The sequence below is a fragment of the Lepus europaeus genome, chromosome 4, assembly GCF_033115175.1.
Source record: "Lepus europaeus isolate LE1 chromosome 4, mLepTim1.pri, whole genome shotgun sequence".
In the NCBI taxonomy this organism is placed as follows: Eukaryota; Metazoa; Chordata; class Mammalia; order Lagomorpha; family Leporidae; genus Lepus; species Lepus europaeus.
In genome coordinates, this window is record NC_084830.1 from 103,116,069 (window position 1) to 103,133,307 (window position 17,239).

At 43.2% G+C, this 17,239-nt stretch overlaps 1 protein-coding gene and 1 pseudogene across 1 annotated transcript; one reads left to right on the top strand and one right to left on the bottom strand.

Annotated features, from left to right (window-relative positions):
- The first annotated feature begins 949 nt into the window (after positions 1 to 949).
- On the top strand, positions 950 to 2,073 carry LOC133758464 (poly(rC)-binding protein 2-like; annotated as a pseudogene).
- Positions 2,074 to 9,440: 7,367 nt separating this feature from the next.
- LOC133758743 (zinc finger protein 883-like) lies at positions 9,441 to 16,919 on the bottom strand. Its single transcript, XM_062189903.1, has 8 exons — positions 16,646 to 16,919; positions 14,763 to 14,917; positions 11,387 to 11,610; positions 11,017 to 11,286; positions 10,653 to 10,917; positions 10,253 to 10,448; positions 9,930 to 10,130; positions 9,441 to 9,829 (listed from the first exon to the last, which is right to left on the bottom strand). Exons 1-8 carry the CDS (start codon positions 16,917 to 16,919, stop codon positions 9,441 to 9,443), a joined length of 1,974 nt encoding a protein of 657 aa, XP_062045887.1.
- Positions 16,920 to 17,239: the final 320 nt, after the last annotated feature.

Below are 17,239 nucleotides of genomic sequence, written 5' to 3' on the forward strand. Positions count from 1 at the left end.
TACCTGAGTTACCTGGTAGTTTCAGTCCTTAAGTAAGAACCCTAGGGAATTAAAGCCCTTGCCTCTCTTTAGAGCCAAAAACAATGCCATTTCTAGTGCCTCTGTTTTTTCACATTGAGGACAGAAGGCAAGTGGGCTTTTCAGGCATAGTGGGCACCCAGAATACTCTCTTGGACTTTTCAGCCATGGGTGGATGCCCCTTGGATGGGCAATTAGGTCAGAATGTTCTGCTTCTAATGATGTTGTGTTTGGACAGCAGAGCCTCAATTCAGAGCACTTTTCCTCTTTAGTCTTTTTTTTACTATTAAAAACCCAAAATGCTATACTTAGCATATGGTTCATGAGACTGTGGGGGTCCAAAGTCAGTTTCTGGGGCTTTCAGTTTCTGTGGCTAACTGAGGAAATGAGCACAAAGTAGGACCTATTATTCAGGCATGCTAGGGTCTCAGTGTATTTGTAAGGCTTTAAGTATTTCTACAAAAGTATTTAATATCCTTGGATTATTGTACTATAGCTGCTAGTTGGTTAAAAGTTAGTAGTTACATGTTGCTGATATACAATTCTGTCAATATACAAGTGAACTCAAAATCTCTGACTTCCTCCAACAGTAGTATAATTCCAGTTAAGGTCATTCCTTGACAATGCTATATTTGAAATTTGGTATCCTGCCAGACCAGCAGAGGCAGCAGCCAGAGCAGCCACAGCCTGCGCCCTCTCCCGCCCGCCCACCCTCCGCCGCCCTCCACCCGCCCCGGGGTCTCTTTCCCCCTTCCTCCTCCTCCTCCTCCACCCCCCCTTCCTCCTCCGCCCTCCCGCGGGGCCCCCCTCGCCTTCCCGCCCGCCCCTATTGTTCCGCCCCCAGCCTCCCGCCCTTCCCCTTCCTGCCCGTTCCCCCTTTCCCCCTCAGTTGCCTCGCGCCTGCAGTTTTGGCTTCACCCCCACCAGCTCCCAAGAACACTGCTCAAAATGGACACCGGTGTGATTGAAGGTGGATTAAATGTCACTCTCACCATCTGGCTAATTATGCATGGCAAGGAAGTTGGCAGTATCATCTGAAAGAAAGGAGAATCTGTTAAGAAGATGCGCGAGGAGAGTGGTGCACATATCAACATCTCAGAAGGGAATTGTCCTGAGAGAATTATCACTTTGGCTGGACCCACTAATGCCATTTTCAAAGCATTTGCTATGATCATTGACAAACTGGAAGACGACATTAGCAGCTCTATGACCAATAGCACAGTTGCCAGTAGACCTCCGGTTACCTTGAGGCTGGTGGTTCCTGCTAGTCAGTGTGGCTTTCTCATTGGAAAAGGTGGTTGCAAGATCAAGGAAATAAGAGAGAGTACAGGGGCTCAGGTGCAGGTGGCAGGGGATATGCTCCCCAACTCAACTGAGTGGGCCATCACTATTACTGGCATCCAGCAATCCATCGTTGAGTGTGTCAAACAGATCTGCGTGGTCATGTTGGAGTCCCCCCCCGAAGGGCATGACCATCCCGTACTGGCCCAAGCCGTCCAGTTCTCCGGTCATCTTTGCAGGTGGTCAGGCCTATACCATTCAAGGACAGTATGCCATTCCACAGCCAGATTTGACCAAGCTGCACCAGTTGGCAATGCAACAGTCTCATTTTCCCATGACCCATGGCAACACCGGATTCAGTGGCATTGAATCCAGCTCTCCAGAGGTGAAAGGCTATTGGGGTCTGGATGAATCTGCTCAGACTACTTCTCATGAACTCACCATTCCAAATGATTTGATTGGCTGCATAATTGGGTGTCAAGGCACCAAAATCAATGAGATCCGTCAGATGTCTGGGGCGCAGATCAAAATTGCGAACCCAGTAGAAGGATCTACTGATAGGCAGGTTACCATCACCGGATCTGCTGCCAGCATCAGCCTGGCTCAATATCTAATCAATGTCAGGCTTTGCTCGGAGACGGGTGGCATGGGGAGCAGCTAGAACAATGCAGATTCACCCATAATCCCTTTCTGCTGTTCACCACCACCCATGATCCATCTGTGTAATTTCTGAACAGTCAGCGATTCCAGGTTTTAAATAGTTTATAAATTTTCAGTTTCTACACACTTTATCATCCACTCGAGATTTTTTAATTAAAAGCATTTTAATTCCTTTATCTGTTCAGCTGTTAATGCTGAGATCCATATTTAGTTTTATAAGCTTCTCCCCGTGTTTTTTTTTTTTCCTTTGGGTTTTTTTTTTTTGGCTCAGGAATTTTTCTGTTTGTCATGGAAATGTAAGAGTGGAATATTAATACATTTCAGTTTAGTTCTGTAATCTCAGGAATTTTTCAAAAAAATTAAAAGATAGACTGGAAAAAAAAAGAAATTTGGTATCCTTGACATTGTCCATGTAAAGCATTCCTGTAGTCATGGGCATATTCTGCCATATGTTAAGATGGTGCTTATGAGAATATGTCCTTCCAGGTAAGGTCCAAAATGGTGACTTTTATACAAACTGTATATAAATGTTTCCTGGTCATCATAAACTTCCCATCTCTACTTTAATTTTGGTTTAAATTCTTAAAATAGGGACTTGTATTTTGATGGGTATATTTATCCTGGCTTGTGAATATGAGCCACACATCCAGGTATAATGAGGAGGCCATATATCAGGAAGGGAATGGTATAGAGGGGTATTGTTCTTATTAGATTCCTATCCTTTATGACTTGGGAGTTTTTAGTTCTCAAAAGGGCATTTTCATATAATGGGTGACCTGTTGTCTCTGCCTTACAGTGGGTTTTCAGTGGTTGATTAAATAATGTTGTCATAAAGGCCTCCACATAAGGGACATCTATATATTTTTAACAATGGCACTACTTTTGCACACCTGCAAAAGGGTATTAAAGTTCCATTTTAGGCAGAAAGAACATTTATGGAAATGAAGGGGGGGAGAGAGAAAGAGACAGAAATATCAATCTTCTGGTTCACTCTCCAACTGGCTTCAACAGCTAGATCTGGGTCAAGCCAAAGCCTGCATCCTGGAACTCTATGCAGGTTCCTATGTGTGTGGCAGGGGTCCAAGCACATGAGTCATCTTTTGCTGCTTTCTCACATTATCGGGGTAAGCTTCCTTTTTCTGGCTATGCTTTCCTGGTCCTCTCATTTATATTGTGAGCAGGCAACATGACAGAAAATAATTGGTATTCTTCAAATCCTGGGATCAAATCAAGAACAGTTTTTGAGAATGAACGCTAGTTGAGAGTGGAATACAATAAAGGAGAAATGGAGGTAGTAGGTCAGGCATTTCTCCTCATTTCTCAAGAAAGATGACAAGAAAACAATCATCCATGTTTAATCTCCCACTTGGGGAAGAACTGGCTTGACAATTCTCCTGGGTTTATGGAGTCAAATAATAATGGCTGCAGAATAAACTAGTCCTTAAAGAATAGCTGAATCTTGACTGTCTCTGAGTCTCCTCTTCAGACATTCTCTATATGGTAGTACCTTCCACTTTTGGTCCATAACCTGATCTAATGATGCCTAGTAAGAGCATGAAAAAGGATCAAACCTGGAACTCAATTCCAAGAGTGGTGATTGATCTAGGTGTATAGGGAATAATGTCATTGTGAGGGGGGTAGCCTCAAAGATTGTGAAATGACCTTAAATAAATGGACAATGCATCATATACAATATTATCTCTTTAGAGTTCAGTCACATCCTTGAGGTCCCTCCCTAGGCATTCAACAGGAAACTGCAAAGTCCAAAGACTCAATTTAGTCCAAAGAACTTCAGATCTTTAAAAAAAACAGTACTAAAGAGGTCAGATGTTTAAAACATCTCATCAAAATAACATTCCACATCATGGAAAAATAATCATTCATTTAATATGGATGTTTTAATCAAAGCTATAGATCAGATTTCATCAGTTATAAAGTGATCACTTAAATATGTAAAATAAGTAGATAACCCTCACTCTTTTAGAACTCAGCTCTAAGCAATCAGAAGACAATAAAGGCAAAAATAAACATATGAAACCTCAATGACACACAAATAATGTTTCCTACATCAGCTACAAGTTACAACAAACTATGAATAAAATAACTAGCAAATGACATCTGTCCATCATTTGGGTCAACTTAAATACATTAAAAAGCCAGAGGTAGAAAATCAGGCAGGAGCTGAAAGTTGACAAGGGCCATGAACCAAATGCAAACAACAAAAAACCACAATAGCCTAAATGAAGATAGGTTGAATTAAAAAAAAAAACCTTGAAATAAAAAATCAAACCTTGTGGTAAATTTCACAGAAAATGTTTTGCTTTAATTTATAGGATCAAATTCTAGTTTCATATCAGTGTACCTTTGATAGTAGTGCTCAATTTTTAAAAATCAATATAAAAGATTTCTTTCTAATCACAGCCAACTTAATTCCAGAGAAAACCCACTTTCCATAAATATTCTACAACATTCTTAGATTCCTGAGTTATTTGTCCTAAACTGCTCCAATTTCTACTTGCAGAGCATCAGTTTTTTCAATTTAGGAATTTAGGACAAATACTATTTGATTTTCCCCTTATTATGAACAAATCTGTCATGCCCCATAGATTTATCTACCAAGACAAATTTTTGTGCTAAAGCTTCCTTTACATTTCTCTCTCCCATATCTATAGCTTTATTTGATTTACATTTTGAAGTAATCCAAGTGGATTACTTCAAAATGTTATAGGATTTATAACATCTCAAAATTAAGAGAAAATCTTTTTTTATTTTATTTTATAAAAAAAATTTATATTTTATTTTTATTAACATATTTTACTCTCACAACTGCCCCATATTGGAGGGGCAGAAATTACTGTTACTGAAGAATTTGCTTGTGACTCCATAGCTGGTGGGTGGTCGAGACTGTGCAGAGAAGCCCTATAAGATGCTCCCATATATGGAAACAGGCTCTTGGAGGTCTTGGCCTGATCTCTAGCCAGACTGTCCAAGTACTTCTCGTGTGATCTGGAGCAACATACAGCATTTAATAACACATATATGGTAGCAGGCCACATCTCTCCAGCTGAAGGAGTTTGCGAGTCACAGCCCAGGATGAGGCAGGAGCTTTGGTTTAAGCATCTGGTGGGGCTGGAGGATGGTGCAGAGTTGACAGTGAGAGAGAGAGAGAGAGAGAGAGAGAGAGAGAGAGACAGAGAGAGAGACAGAGAGAAAGGTCTTCCTTTTCTATTGGTTCACCCCTCAATGGCCGCTGCAGCCGGCGCACTGCATATAGAATTTTAACCCATAGTTCCTTTAGGATTGGTCTTTGGAGGAATTAAGTATGAAGCAGGTAAACATTTTTTATCTTTGTTTATACAATTATAGTTCACCAAAGTGTTGTTGCAAACACTAGAAATCTAAGCAAAATCTTAAAGCTTAAAAGACATAACATTTAAGAATAGAACCAAAAATGCTTTCAGTAAAACACAGAAACCCACCAATCTGAAAGAATTGTTATGAAAGAACAGCAATTGTAAAGTGAGAAAATAGAAAACAGGGAGATCCTCTGGGCACCAAAAGGATTTGGACTAACTCCAAGCAACTTCTATAAAAAAGGAAGCTAGAACCGTGAGTTTGATTAGTAACTTCTAGACACCTGGTTCAATTCTTGTGGCCTCAGAAGCATGATCTATATCTGGATACATGGGCCAATCTCTGCACCCACCTCATCTCCCTTATTTTCTCTTCCTAGGAGGAAGAGAACGGACAGATGAGGCAGTAGAGTGCGGTCAGTGGTGGCTAGGAATGTGGGGGAAGTAAAGCTGGCTCAATACTAAGGAAATACTATCAACATAGTAGATGTAACAGGCTCTCTCAGGTGGGCTAAGAGCCAGTAGGCAGCTTCTCAAGTACCCTCACAGGACCCAGCTGTGTGCTCATCGGAATGCAGGGAGAAGCATGCAGTCATGCACCAACTTCAATATACAGTTGAAGTGAGACATGGGATGGTTCCAGCCAGGGTTACTGCATAGCAAGAAGCTGACCCTAATCTTGCACTAGATTTTTTTTGATGCCTGACAGGGTCTTGATTCTGGGAATGAAGGTGCCAATGATCTTCACACTGGGCAGCGAGCATGCCTCACTACCAGTCACGGTGTTCCCTTAGAAGTCACTCTCCTGCCATCTGTGCAGCATATTCACCACCAGCTGATACTTGATCGTAAAGGTAGTCCTGGGGCACTAGCTGGTGTTCAGGGGTGACACATCCTGGTTTGGGAAACCTACAGTGGGTGACCATGACACAAATGAGGACTGTGGGCCCCCATGAACACGTGCAGTGGTGGCCACCACATCCCAGAAGTCTGATACCAAAATAAAGTTCCCTGTTTTGAGGTTGTACCTCCTATAGTCCACAAAGTGTGGTGGTGTTCAATAGTGGCTTATGTTTTGTCCAGATGTTAGCAGATAAATAGCCCACAAGAGAATTTATGTGCAACCTTCATGTGTCACTGCCATAGGGATGAGCCAGGAGTTGTGGTGGGAGTAGTACAGGTGCATGCAAAATGGTGGCATTGGTACTGGAACAAAGCAGATGCACATCTTAGGAGCTCATCAGGTGCCAGAGTGCTCTGACATGCCTTCACATCCAGGGCCAGGATGCCCACAGTGCCTGTTTTGGGGATGGGCAGCCAGGTGACAGCATGTCTTGAAATGCCTGCTTTCTAAGAGTCCAGAGGCTAAACACCAAAGTGCCTGCATCCTCAGGGGTAGAAATTGATGAGGGTTTGCCAATGTGAGAGGTTTGGGTAACAGTGCTCCCTACCATGCTTACCTTCTTGGAGATTCAAGGTCAGGCAGCACCTGTGCTCCCTGCTGAACAAGTTTTGGGTGCATTAGGTCAGGCACTGGAGGTGTGAGGAGACAAGCATGTGGCAGGAGTCAAGGGCTAATATTCACTTTTTCCATGGTACAGTCTTTCCTTCATCTGACACACACACCCTGAGTTCACACTCAGTTCACAAATGGTGGCAGTTGCATATGGTACCTCACTCCTGGGGACAATGTAGAATTGTGGAAAAGCAAGATAAGACAATGTAAACAGTATCTAACCAAAGCCAACAGTGGGGGTTGATGCATGAATTCGACTCAACACTGAGTAATCTCAATGCAATGCAGTAAATGGTGATTCAGAAGGAGAAATTGGAGATAACAGAGGCTGGTGTAAAACAAAAATCACCAATTGAGGCATAAATGGATTTTTTCTGTTTTTCAAAAAACCTCAGTACTGTCATATCACCTGCTGCACTTGTGGCTGTAGCATATATGTTGAAATCTAGGAAATGCCATAACATCTGTCCATGTTGGGAAGGCTTAAGGTTTCAGATGTGGAGTGGATATTCTGAGATTGCAGCCAGGTTGGATAATTCCAGCTGACAGTTCTGTTACTAGTGCTCACCAGCAATCAGCCTCTATCTTCTCTGGAAAGTTCAATTAAATGAAACAGTTCAGAAACATGCCAGATGAAAACAAGCTAGACAAGATTCACTTACAAATAGAAGTAACTAAAAAACAAGTTGGAAGGAAGGCAATCCAACCAACAAAAGCAAAAATAATCACTGGTGTGGTCAGCATTGTGGCATAACAAATTAAGCTGCTGTTACTCAACTTCTCATTGGAATCCTGGCTACTCAGTTTCTGAGTCAATTTCATGTTAATACACAAGAAGGTAGCATATAACGGCTTCAGCCCCTGCCACCCATGTGGGAGACCCTGACTTTGACTCACCTAGATGGGGCTGTTGCATCCATTTAGGGAATGAAGCATTGAATGGAAGATCTAATTTTGTCTTTCAAAGGAAAAAATACCAAATCCTTAAAAAATAAAAATGAGCACAGAAATAATTTCAGGAAGATGGGATTTTAGGCCACAAGATAACCCTTGACATCTGATAATGGCTTCCAATCCAGAACACCTACACACAGACAACACTGGAATTCTCATGACTACAGAGTTCACAGGAGACTCACCCCCTACCCTGGGAAAATACTCATTATCCAAAGATGTTGGTACACCATTATAACCGGCAAATGAGTCCAATGAGGTGACTGTGATCATGACATTAGCCTGTACTAAAAGAATGTGAGAGAGGATGCATGGGCAGATAGCAAAAAACTACACCAAACAATAAATTAGTAAGTGACACAGATAGTATTTCAAATAGGTGAGTGTAACAGTATTTGCTTAAGAAAATACATAGGTGAAAGCTGACTTCATGTACATGAGTCCATTCACAATAAGTAGAGGATTAAAATGTAAACAGTATGGGACAAAGAAAGCTGAGGTTGAAGAACATGTAGCCAAGTTCTTATAGTGCTATTCCCTTGTGTGAATGCCTTAATACCTGTTGAAGCCTGACTTTCAACAAAGGGCTTTTTCCACATCCATTCCATGTTTACAGTACTTTCTCTGTAATTTTGATGTTTATTGAATTTTTTTTTGTTTTTTGTTTTTGTTTTTTGACAGGCAGAGTGGACAGTGAAAGAGAGAGAAGGGCCTTCCTTTTTCCATTGGTTCACCCCCAATGGCCACTGCAGCCAGCGCACTGCGCTGATCCAAAGCCAGGAGCCAGGTGCTTCTCCTGGTCTCCCAAGTGGGTGCAGGGCCCAAGCACTTGGGTCATCCTCCACAGCACTCCCAGGCCACAGCAGAGAGCTGGACAGGAATAGGAGCGACTGGGACAGAATCTAGCACCCCAACCAGGACTAGAACCCGGTGTGCCGGTGCTGCAGGCAGAGGATTAGCCTATTGAGTCACGGCGCTGGCTATTGAAGTTTTAATTGAAAGGTTTTTCTACTCCCATTGTATTCATTAAGTTTTTTCACTGCACAAGTACTCTGGCAATGAGACCTGGGTTACGGTAGAAATTATTCCTACATTCACACCTTCTCCCATCTGTGAATTCATTGATGTGTGCAAAAGACTAACTTCTGGAGCCAGTGCTGTGGTATAGCAGGTAAAGCCGCCACCTGCAGTGTTGGCATCCCATATGGGCACTGGTTCAAGTCTCAGCTGCTCCACTTTTGAGCCAGCTTTCTTCTATGGCCTGGGGGAGCAGTGGAAGATAAACCATGTCCTTGGGCCCCTGCACCTGTATCGGAGATCCAGAAGAAGGTCCAGGCTCCTAGCTTCAGATCAGCACAGCTCCAGGCATTGTAACAATTTAGGGAGTGAACCAGCAGTTGGATGACCTCCCCTCACTCTCCATTTCTGTTATTGCTGCCTTTCAAATAATCTTTTAAAAAGAGAGAGACTGATTTCTGGCAAAATGATTTTCCACAATCATTCCACTGACAGTTTTAATTTGTGTGAATCCTGATGTGTGTTTAAGTGTAATTTCAAAGAAACATGTCTCTTCATTATTTACTGGGAGTCCTTTGATGCCTGTGGAGATCTGAATTCTCAGAAAAAGTTGCTGCACATTCATTACATTCATCAAGGCATCACCCCTTTGTGAATTCTCTGATGTTTAGTGAGCTGAGATTTTTGGAAAAAGCATTTAGACATGTATTACATTCATAAGGTTTCTCTCCTGTGTGAATTCTCTGATGTGTAATGAGTTTTGAGTTCTGGGAAAAGACTTTTCCACATAAATTACATTCATAAATTTTCTCCCTCTTGTGAATTCTCTCATGTCTAGTAAGTTTTGACACAAGGCAAAACACTTTTCCACATGTATTACATTGATAAGGTTTCTCCCCTGTGTGAGCTTTTTGATGCTTAAAGAGTTGTGATTCTTCACAAAAGGCTTTTCCACATGTATTACATTCATAACGTTTCTCCCTTGTGTGAACGCTCTGATGTTGAATGAAAATTGACTTCCAGCAAAAGGCTTATCCACACTCATTACATTCATAAGGTTTCTCCCTCATGTGAACTTTCTGATGTATAGAGTTGTGACTTCCATGGAAAGGTTTTTCCACATATATTACATTCATTAATTTTCCCCATGTGAATTCTCTGATGTGCAATCAATTGTGACTTCTGGCCAAAAGCTTTCCCACAGGTATTACAGTCACATGGTTTCTCTCCAGTGTGAATTCTGTTATGTTTAATGAGTTGTGAGTTCCAGAAAAAGGCTTTTCCACATTCATAACGTTTCACCCTTGTGTGAATTCTCTGATGTCTGGTTTCTGCAAGAAGGCTCTTCCATGCTCATATTTGGTTTGTCCATGTGATTTCTTTGATGTATAGTAAATTGTGTCTTCCAGGAAAAAGGCTTTTCCACATCTATTACATTCATAAGGTTTCTCACCTGTATGAATTCTCTGATGTGTAATGAGTTTTGATTTCTGATGAAAGGCTTTTCCACATGTATTACAATCATAAGGCTTCTCCTCTGTGTGAATCCTAATGTGTAATGAGTTGTGATTTCTGACAAAATGATTTCCCACATGTATTACATTCATAAAGTTTGTTTCCTGCATGGATTCTCTGATGGGTAGTAAGTTCTGGATCCCAGTAAAAGGCCTTTCTACATGCATTACATGTATAAGGTTTCTCCATTGTGTGAATTCTCTGATGTGCAATGAATTGACTTCCATGGAAAGACTTTTCCACATGCATTACAAATATAGATTTTCTCCCCTCTGTGAATTCTGATGTGCAATGAATTGTGACTTCCGGCAAAAGGTTTTTTTGCATGTATTACATACATATGGTTTCTCCCCTCTGTGAATTCTCTGATGTGCAATGAATTGTGACTTCCAGGGAAAAGTTTTTCCACATCCATTACATACATAAGGTTTCTCACCTGTGTGAATTATCTCATGTGCAGTGAACTGTGACTTTTGCCAGTTGGTTTTTCCACATGTATTACATCCATAAGGTTTTTCTCCTGTGTGAATTCTCTGATGTGTGATGAAGCTTGACTTCTGGCAAAAGGCTTTTCCATAGGTTTTACATTCATAAAGCTTCTCCCTTGTGTGAACTCGCTGATGTTTAATAAGGACTGACTTTTGGCAAAAGACTTTTCCACATGTGTTACATTCATAAGGTTTCTCTCCTGTGTGAACTCACTGATGTGTGATGAGGTTTGACTTCCGGCAAAAAGCTTTTCCACATGTCTTACATTCATAAGGTTTCTGGCCTATGTGAATCTTCTGAAGTGTAAGGAGTTCTGATTTCTGGCAAAAGGCTTTTCCAGATGCAAAAGATTTCTCCCCTGTGTGGATTCTCAAATTTCTAGCGAGGCCTGATTTCTGGTGAATGGTTTTTCTACATTTACTGTACCCAATAGTTTTTTCTCCTATGTGAGTGCTGTCATCAATATTAAGGCACGATTTCCAGCTGAAAGATTTAGCACAGGGCTTACATGCACACTTTTTCCCCTACATGTGCTCTCTGATTTCTTTTAAGATCTGATTTGTAAATGAGAGTTTCCTCATACTTGAAAGATTCATAGAGTTTCTCTCTTGTGTGCATTTGCTGAGGTTTGAGGTAGGAATTTTTATGGAAAGTTTTCTTTTCCATATCAGTTGCATTTCGTGAAATAACAACTGACTTACTACAGGTGTGAACCCTTTCATACATAAAGAATATACAACTCCTGCTGAACACTTTCCCTTGTTCACTCTCTTCAAATGGCAACTGTACAGTCTGAATCTTGAGGTGCTGAGTAAAAGGCACCCAGCATTCGGGAGGGTGTTCCCAGGTCCATGAGGGCCATCAGGTTTCTCTCCAGGTTGTATCTCATCAGGCCCCCTAGGGAGAAACAAATTCTAAAATAAATTATATGCCTCGGGTTTACTGGCTGAATAATTTTCTTTTTCTAACATTAATTTCAAATATGGTCTGAGCTTAAATTAAATGATTTTCTAAGTACAAAATGGCCCAAATACTTGGGCCCCTGCAACTTGCGTGGATGACTCGGAAGAAGCTCCTTGTTCCTGACTTCATATCACCACAGGTCCAACCATTGCAGCCATTTGGGGAGTGAACCAGCAGATGAAAGACTTCAGTCTCTTTCTCTGAACCAGAAGATGGAAGACGCTTCCACCTCTCCCTTTCTTTGTAACTTTACATATCAAATAAATAAATAAATTTAAAAAACCCTTTTTTAAAAAGCTTTTCTAAATTCAACTCTCTTGTGAATGGACATGCTATCTGTGATTACAACTTCCCTCAAATTTATTTCTTGACTTTTCTGGGTGGTTCCAAACAGGTCATCCTTTATGTAGGCAACTGAAATGACAAAAAGTAATGATATGTATGAACCACATCTACTACTAGATTGTTCATGTAACAGCAAAGAAACTTCCTACTAACCTAAGGCATATCATGTTAACATCTTCGTAAAAGATATGATATATGACCATTATTTGCTTTTGTCATTAATGCATTAACCTAATGAATTAAAGCAATAGTTTTCCCAATGTTCAATCACTACTTTAACTAATGCAATATTTTCTTTTAACGGGAGCAGATGCAGTGGGTCAAACCATAGATTCAGATGCCTTATAGCATAATAGCAAAAGTTAAATTCCTGGCTACACTGCTTCCAATACAGGTATCTGCTATCACATCGTGGGAGTCAAAAGATGATGGTTCAAATGATTGAGACCCTGCCACACATTTGAAAGACTCAGATGGAGTATCTGAGATCTGAGAAACTTGTGGTAGCTGTTTCCAGCTGCAATCTGAGAGCTCAGGGTGCTTCTCTGAGCTCACAGTAACTGTTGCCAAGCAATGCATGAACACACAACTACACAGGCGTGCCTCGCTCACAAGATCTGTTGGCTTCACATGCACACAGAAGCCTGGCAGCCAGGAGTGCTCAGTGCGCATGTGCAGGGGGATCCTCCATGCTGGTGTTGCTTGCCAATGTCAGTGGGACTGGACTGGGTGGGGGTGATGTGTTGGAAAAGTGGTCCTTGTAATCTAGCATGACTAAGCTGGTGCAGAGTTCCAGGACGCTGAAAGGCCTTCTGTAGAGGAAACTCCTTTGTAACCCCTCTCTCAGAATCACCTGATACCAAAGTGGATTCCCCCTCCAGATCCCCCAGGGTCCTAGTTAGTTTCAATGCAAATGTCAAAAAGGAAGCCACTATTTGACACACATGCATTGTATACATACCACAAAGGCAGTCACACATTCTATTTCTAGAAATGGTTTCTACTACTTAAACACCACTAAACCAAACTTTTGTTGCTGTCGTCACCCACAGAGTTACAGGTTCCTATCCATTGCCTCTTCTTGAACTGTCCCTCATCAAGTTATCCTTGACAGCCCAGAGAATTGTACTTCACTGTTTCGGAGGTTATGTTTCCACATTCCAAGGGAGGAAAACATACAATTCCAAATCGTTTTGTGACCCCTTATTGGGACATTTATATATCCATATATATCGTAGAATCCTATTTGCCCATCTGATGAACTGGAATACTCCTTGGGTTTTAGATGCACTTAATTGGAGAGCCCTAAATGACCACTTGACTCCAAGCAGCTGTTTGGCACTCTACTGCATTGGCCTAATTGAAGGAATTCTGCATATCAGGAGAATGTGACTATGCACAAGTTAGCACATCATTATGTTAGTAAGTAGAGGTTGGACACTGTAAGTGAGCACCCATCTCTAGTCATGAATATTCCAATAAACAAAAGCAATCCCAAGAAAGAATTCTGCAAGTTTGAAGCAGTGAAAGAAGCACAAGTTGGAGCAGGCATTTCGGTGCAGCAGGTTCAGCTGCCACTAGTGACAAGGGCATCCATGTCAAAGTGCCATTTGGAGTCCTGGAAACTCTGCATCTAACCCAGCTTCTTGCTAATGCACATGAGAATGAGGTGGTTCCTGATCCCAGTCCTGAGTCCCTGCCACCGCCACCCAAGGTGGAGACCTGGATAGAGTTCTGGGTTCCTGGATCCAGCCTGGCCCAGCCCGAGCTGCTGACGGAATCTGGGAGAGTGAACCAGCAGATGTGAGATCTCTCACCCTCTCACTCTTCCATTCAAATAAATAAATGTCTGATGAAATGGGAAAAGGTATTACCAAGAAAATTTTCTAAGAATAATATCGCAAAGAAATGAACAGCCTTTTGGAATCTACCCACTAGAGTTGTTTTTTTTATCATTTAATCATAGAGAAAAAAATGTATAGATATATACTAAATTACACCTAGATGATTTCCTCAGGTTTAATCAGCTGAAATAAATTTGTCCTTATTTACCTACCCTCCCAGAAAATTTTCATTGATGTCAACATTTTTCCAATGCCTGGTTGGGCCACACCTTCCCTTGAGAGGAAAATAATACGACTTCAGGAAGCATTGCTTTTAGTCACTCATTTACCCACTCACTCAGGAAAACAACACTTACTGGGACTACCAAGGAAAGTCACAATCCAAAGAGAAGCCAAAAGCAGGAAAGAGGGATTTTGCCCTACATTCCAGTGGAGGAACAGACGGAGGAAAATTCCAAGAGCAAAATCATCTCTCAGTTCCCCTCAGACCTGGAACCAGACAAAGATATCAACTCCCACCACTCTTATTTCATGGAGTCTTGGAAGCATTATCTATCAAGAGCTGTTAGATAAAGAGAAAGAAGAGGCCTCACGATTTCAAAGAATGAAATCCAAAAGTCCAGATCTGCAGATGACATGATTAGACCCTCGGAAACACCTCCACAGCCCATCCCAATGCTGGGAAAACTGATGAACTACTTAAGGAGTAGGGAGTTCACATAGTACATACAGAAGTTGGTCTCGGGCCACTCCCCCTGCACTGCCAGACCCCAAACAGGGATGTTAACCTATCCGCCCCTATCACACCTGATCCCCCTTCTGAAAAGGGTAGGAGCAAGCCTTCTTCAGGGCCAAGACTGGCGGCCATCTCTCACAGACTCCGAGGCCTAAGGCACCTAACCTGTGGCAGCTGTTTCCAGCGCAACCTGGGGGCTCAGGGTGCTTCTCTGAGCTCACAGTAACTGTTGCCAAGCAACATCAGAACACACAACTGCGCAGTTGCGCCTCGCATGCGAGCTCTGTGGGCTGTGCATGCATACAGAAGCCTGGCAGCCAGGAGTGCTCAGTGTGCATGTGCAGGGGGAATCAGCACACTTGGGTTGCTTTCTATGGTCAGTGGGACTTGACTAAGCGTTAGTGATGTTTTGGGAAAGCAGTCCCTGCAGTCTGGTGCGACTAAGCTGGTGCAGAGTGTCAGGACGCTGAAGGCCTCATGCAGAGTCAACTCCATTGAAACCCCTCTCTTGGAATCACCTGATCCCACAGTGGATTCCTCCTCCAGATCCCCCAGGGTCCTAGTCTGTTTCCATGGGAATGCAAGAAAGTAAGCCATGACTTGACATACACACATAGTATAGATACCACTAAGGCAGTCACACATTTCATTTCAAGAAACGGTTTCGACTGCTGATACACTACTCAACCAAACCTTTGTTCCTGTCTACCTTGCATTTCACATTAGGAAAATGATTGTTAAAACTCTAACCAATGATTGTCAGTCAGTTCCTCAGAGTCCCGGGTTGATATCATTGTCCTCTTCTCCTAACCCTCATCTGGATGGCACTTCTACAAAATGTTGTGACTGATCCATTCGTGAAAACATTGATTACTGTGCATGTGAGATAGATGCACGCACCTATCCTCTTATTTCATGGAGTATTGGAAGCCTTCTCAAGAGCAGTTCGAAAAAGAGAAAGCCAGCAGGAGTCAGGCATGGGGCTGTCACTCTCAGGGGGACAGGACAAAGCAGGGCTGTCACTCTCAGGGAGCAGTACAAAGCAGGGCAGTCACTCCCAGGGGATGCAACTAAGCAGGGCTGTAACTCCCAGAGGGCCAGGACAAAGCAGGGCCATCACTCCCAGAGGGGTAGAAAAAAGCAGTACTGTCACTCCCAGGGGTCAGAATATAGCAGGGCTGCCATGCCCAGAGGGGCAGGACAAAGCAGGACTGCCACAACCAGATGGGTGGTACACAGCAGGGCTGCAGTGCCCAGAAGGGTGCAACAAAGGAAGACTGCCACAGCAATAGAACCAGGACAAAGCAGGGCTGTCACTCTGAGAGGCACTTGACAAAACAGGGCTGTCAGTCCTCGGGGCTGGAAAAAGCAGGACTGTCACTAACAGAGGGGCAGTACAATGCAGGGCTGCCATGCCCAGAGTGGTGGAAAAAAGCAAGACTGCCACAGCCAGAGGGCTGGGACAAAGCAGGGCTGCCACTCCCAGGTTGCAGGACAAAGCAGGGCTGTCACTCCCAAAGGGACAGGACAAAGCAGGGCTGTCTCTCCCAGGCGATGGGAAAAAGCAAGACTGTTACAAACGGAGGGGCGGTACAAAGCTGGGCTGTCACTCCCACAGGGGCAGTACAAAGCCGGGCTGCCACGCCCAGAGGGGCAGGACAAAGCAAGACTGCCACAGCCAGAGGGCCTGGAGAAATCAGGTCTGTCACTCTGAGAGGGGCTGGACAAAGCAGGGCTCTCACTCACAGGGTGTGGGATTAAAAGAAAAACCAAAAGTCCATATCTGCAGATGACATGATTAGACCCTCGGAAACACCTCCACAGCCCATCCAAATGCTGTGAAAACAGATGAACTATTCAAGGAGGATGTGGGTCACATAGTCCATACCTAAGGTGGTCTTGGGCAGCTCCACCTGCACTGGCAGACCCCAAACTGGGATGTCATCCTACCCACCGTTTTCACACCTGATCCCCCTTCCAAAATGGGAAGGAGCAAGCCTTCTTCCGGGCCGATTCTGGCAGCCACCTCTCACAGTTTCCGAGGCCTGAGGAACCTGTGGCAGCTGTTTCCAGCCACCAGCTGGGGGCTCAGGGCGCTTCTCTGAGCTCACAGTAAGTGTTGCCAAGCAACACCTGCACACACAACTGCGCAGGCACACCTCCCTTGTGAGCTCTGTGGGCTGCGCATGCACACAGAAGCCTGGCGGCCAGGAGTGGTCAGTGCACATGTTCACGCGGAATCTGAGCACTTGGTTTGCTTTCCAAGATTAGTGAGATTTGACTAAGCATTGGTGACGTTTTGGGAAAGCGGTCTCTGCAGTCTGGCATGACTAAGCTGGTGCAGAGTGTCAGGACGCTGAAGGTCTCATGCAGAGTCAACTCCCTTGAAACCCCTCTCTCGGAATCGCTTGATCCCAAAGTAGATTCCCCCTCCAGATCCCCTGGGTCCTAGTCGGTTTCAATGGGAATATATTAGATGCTAAACAAAATTGTGTCTCTTGATTCTAGAAACTGTGGCAGTATGCGTCATGCAGTGCAAACTTAGGAG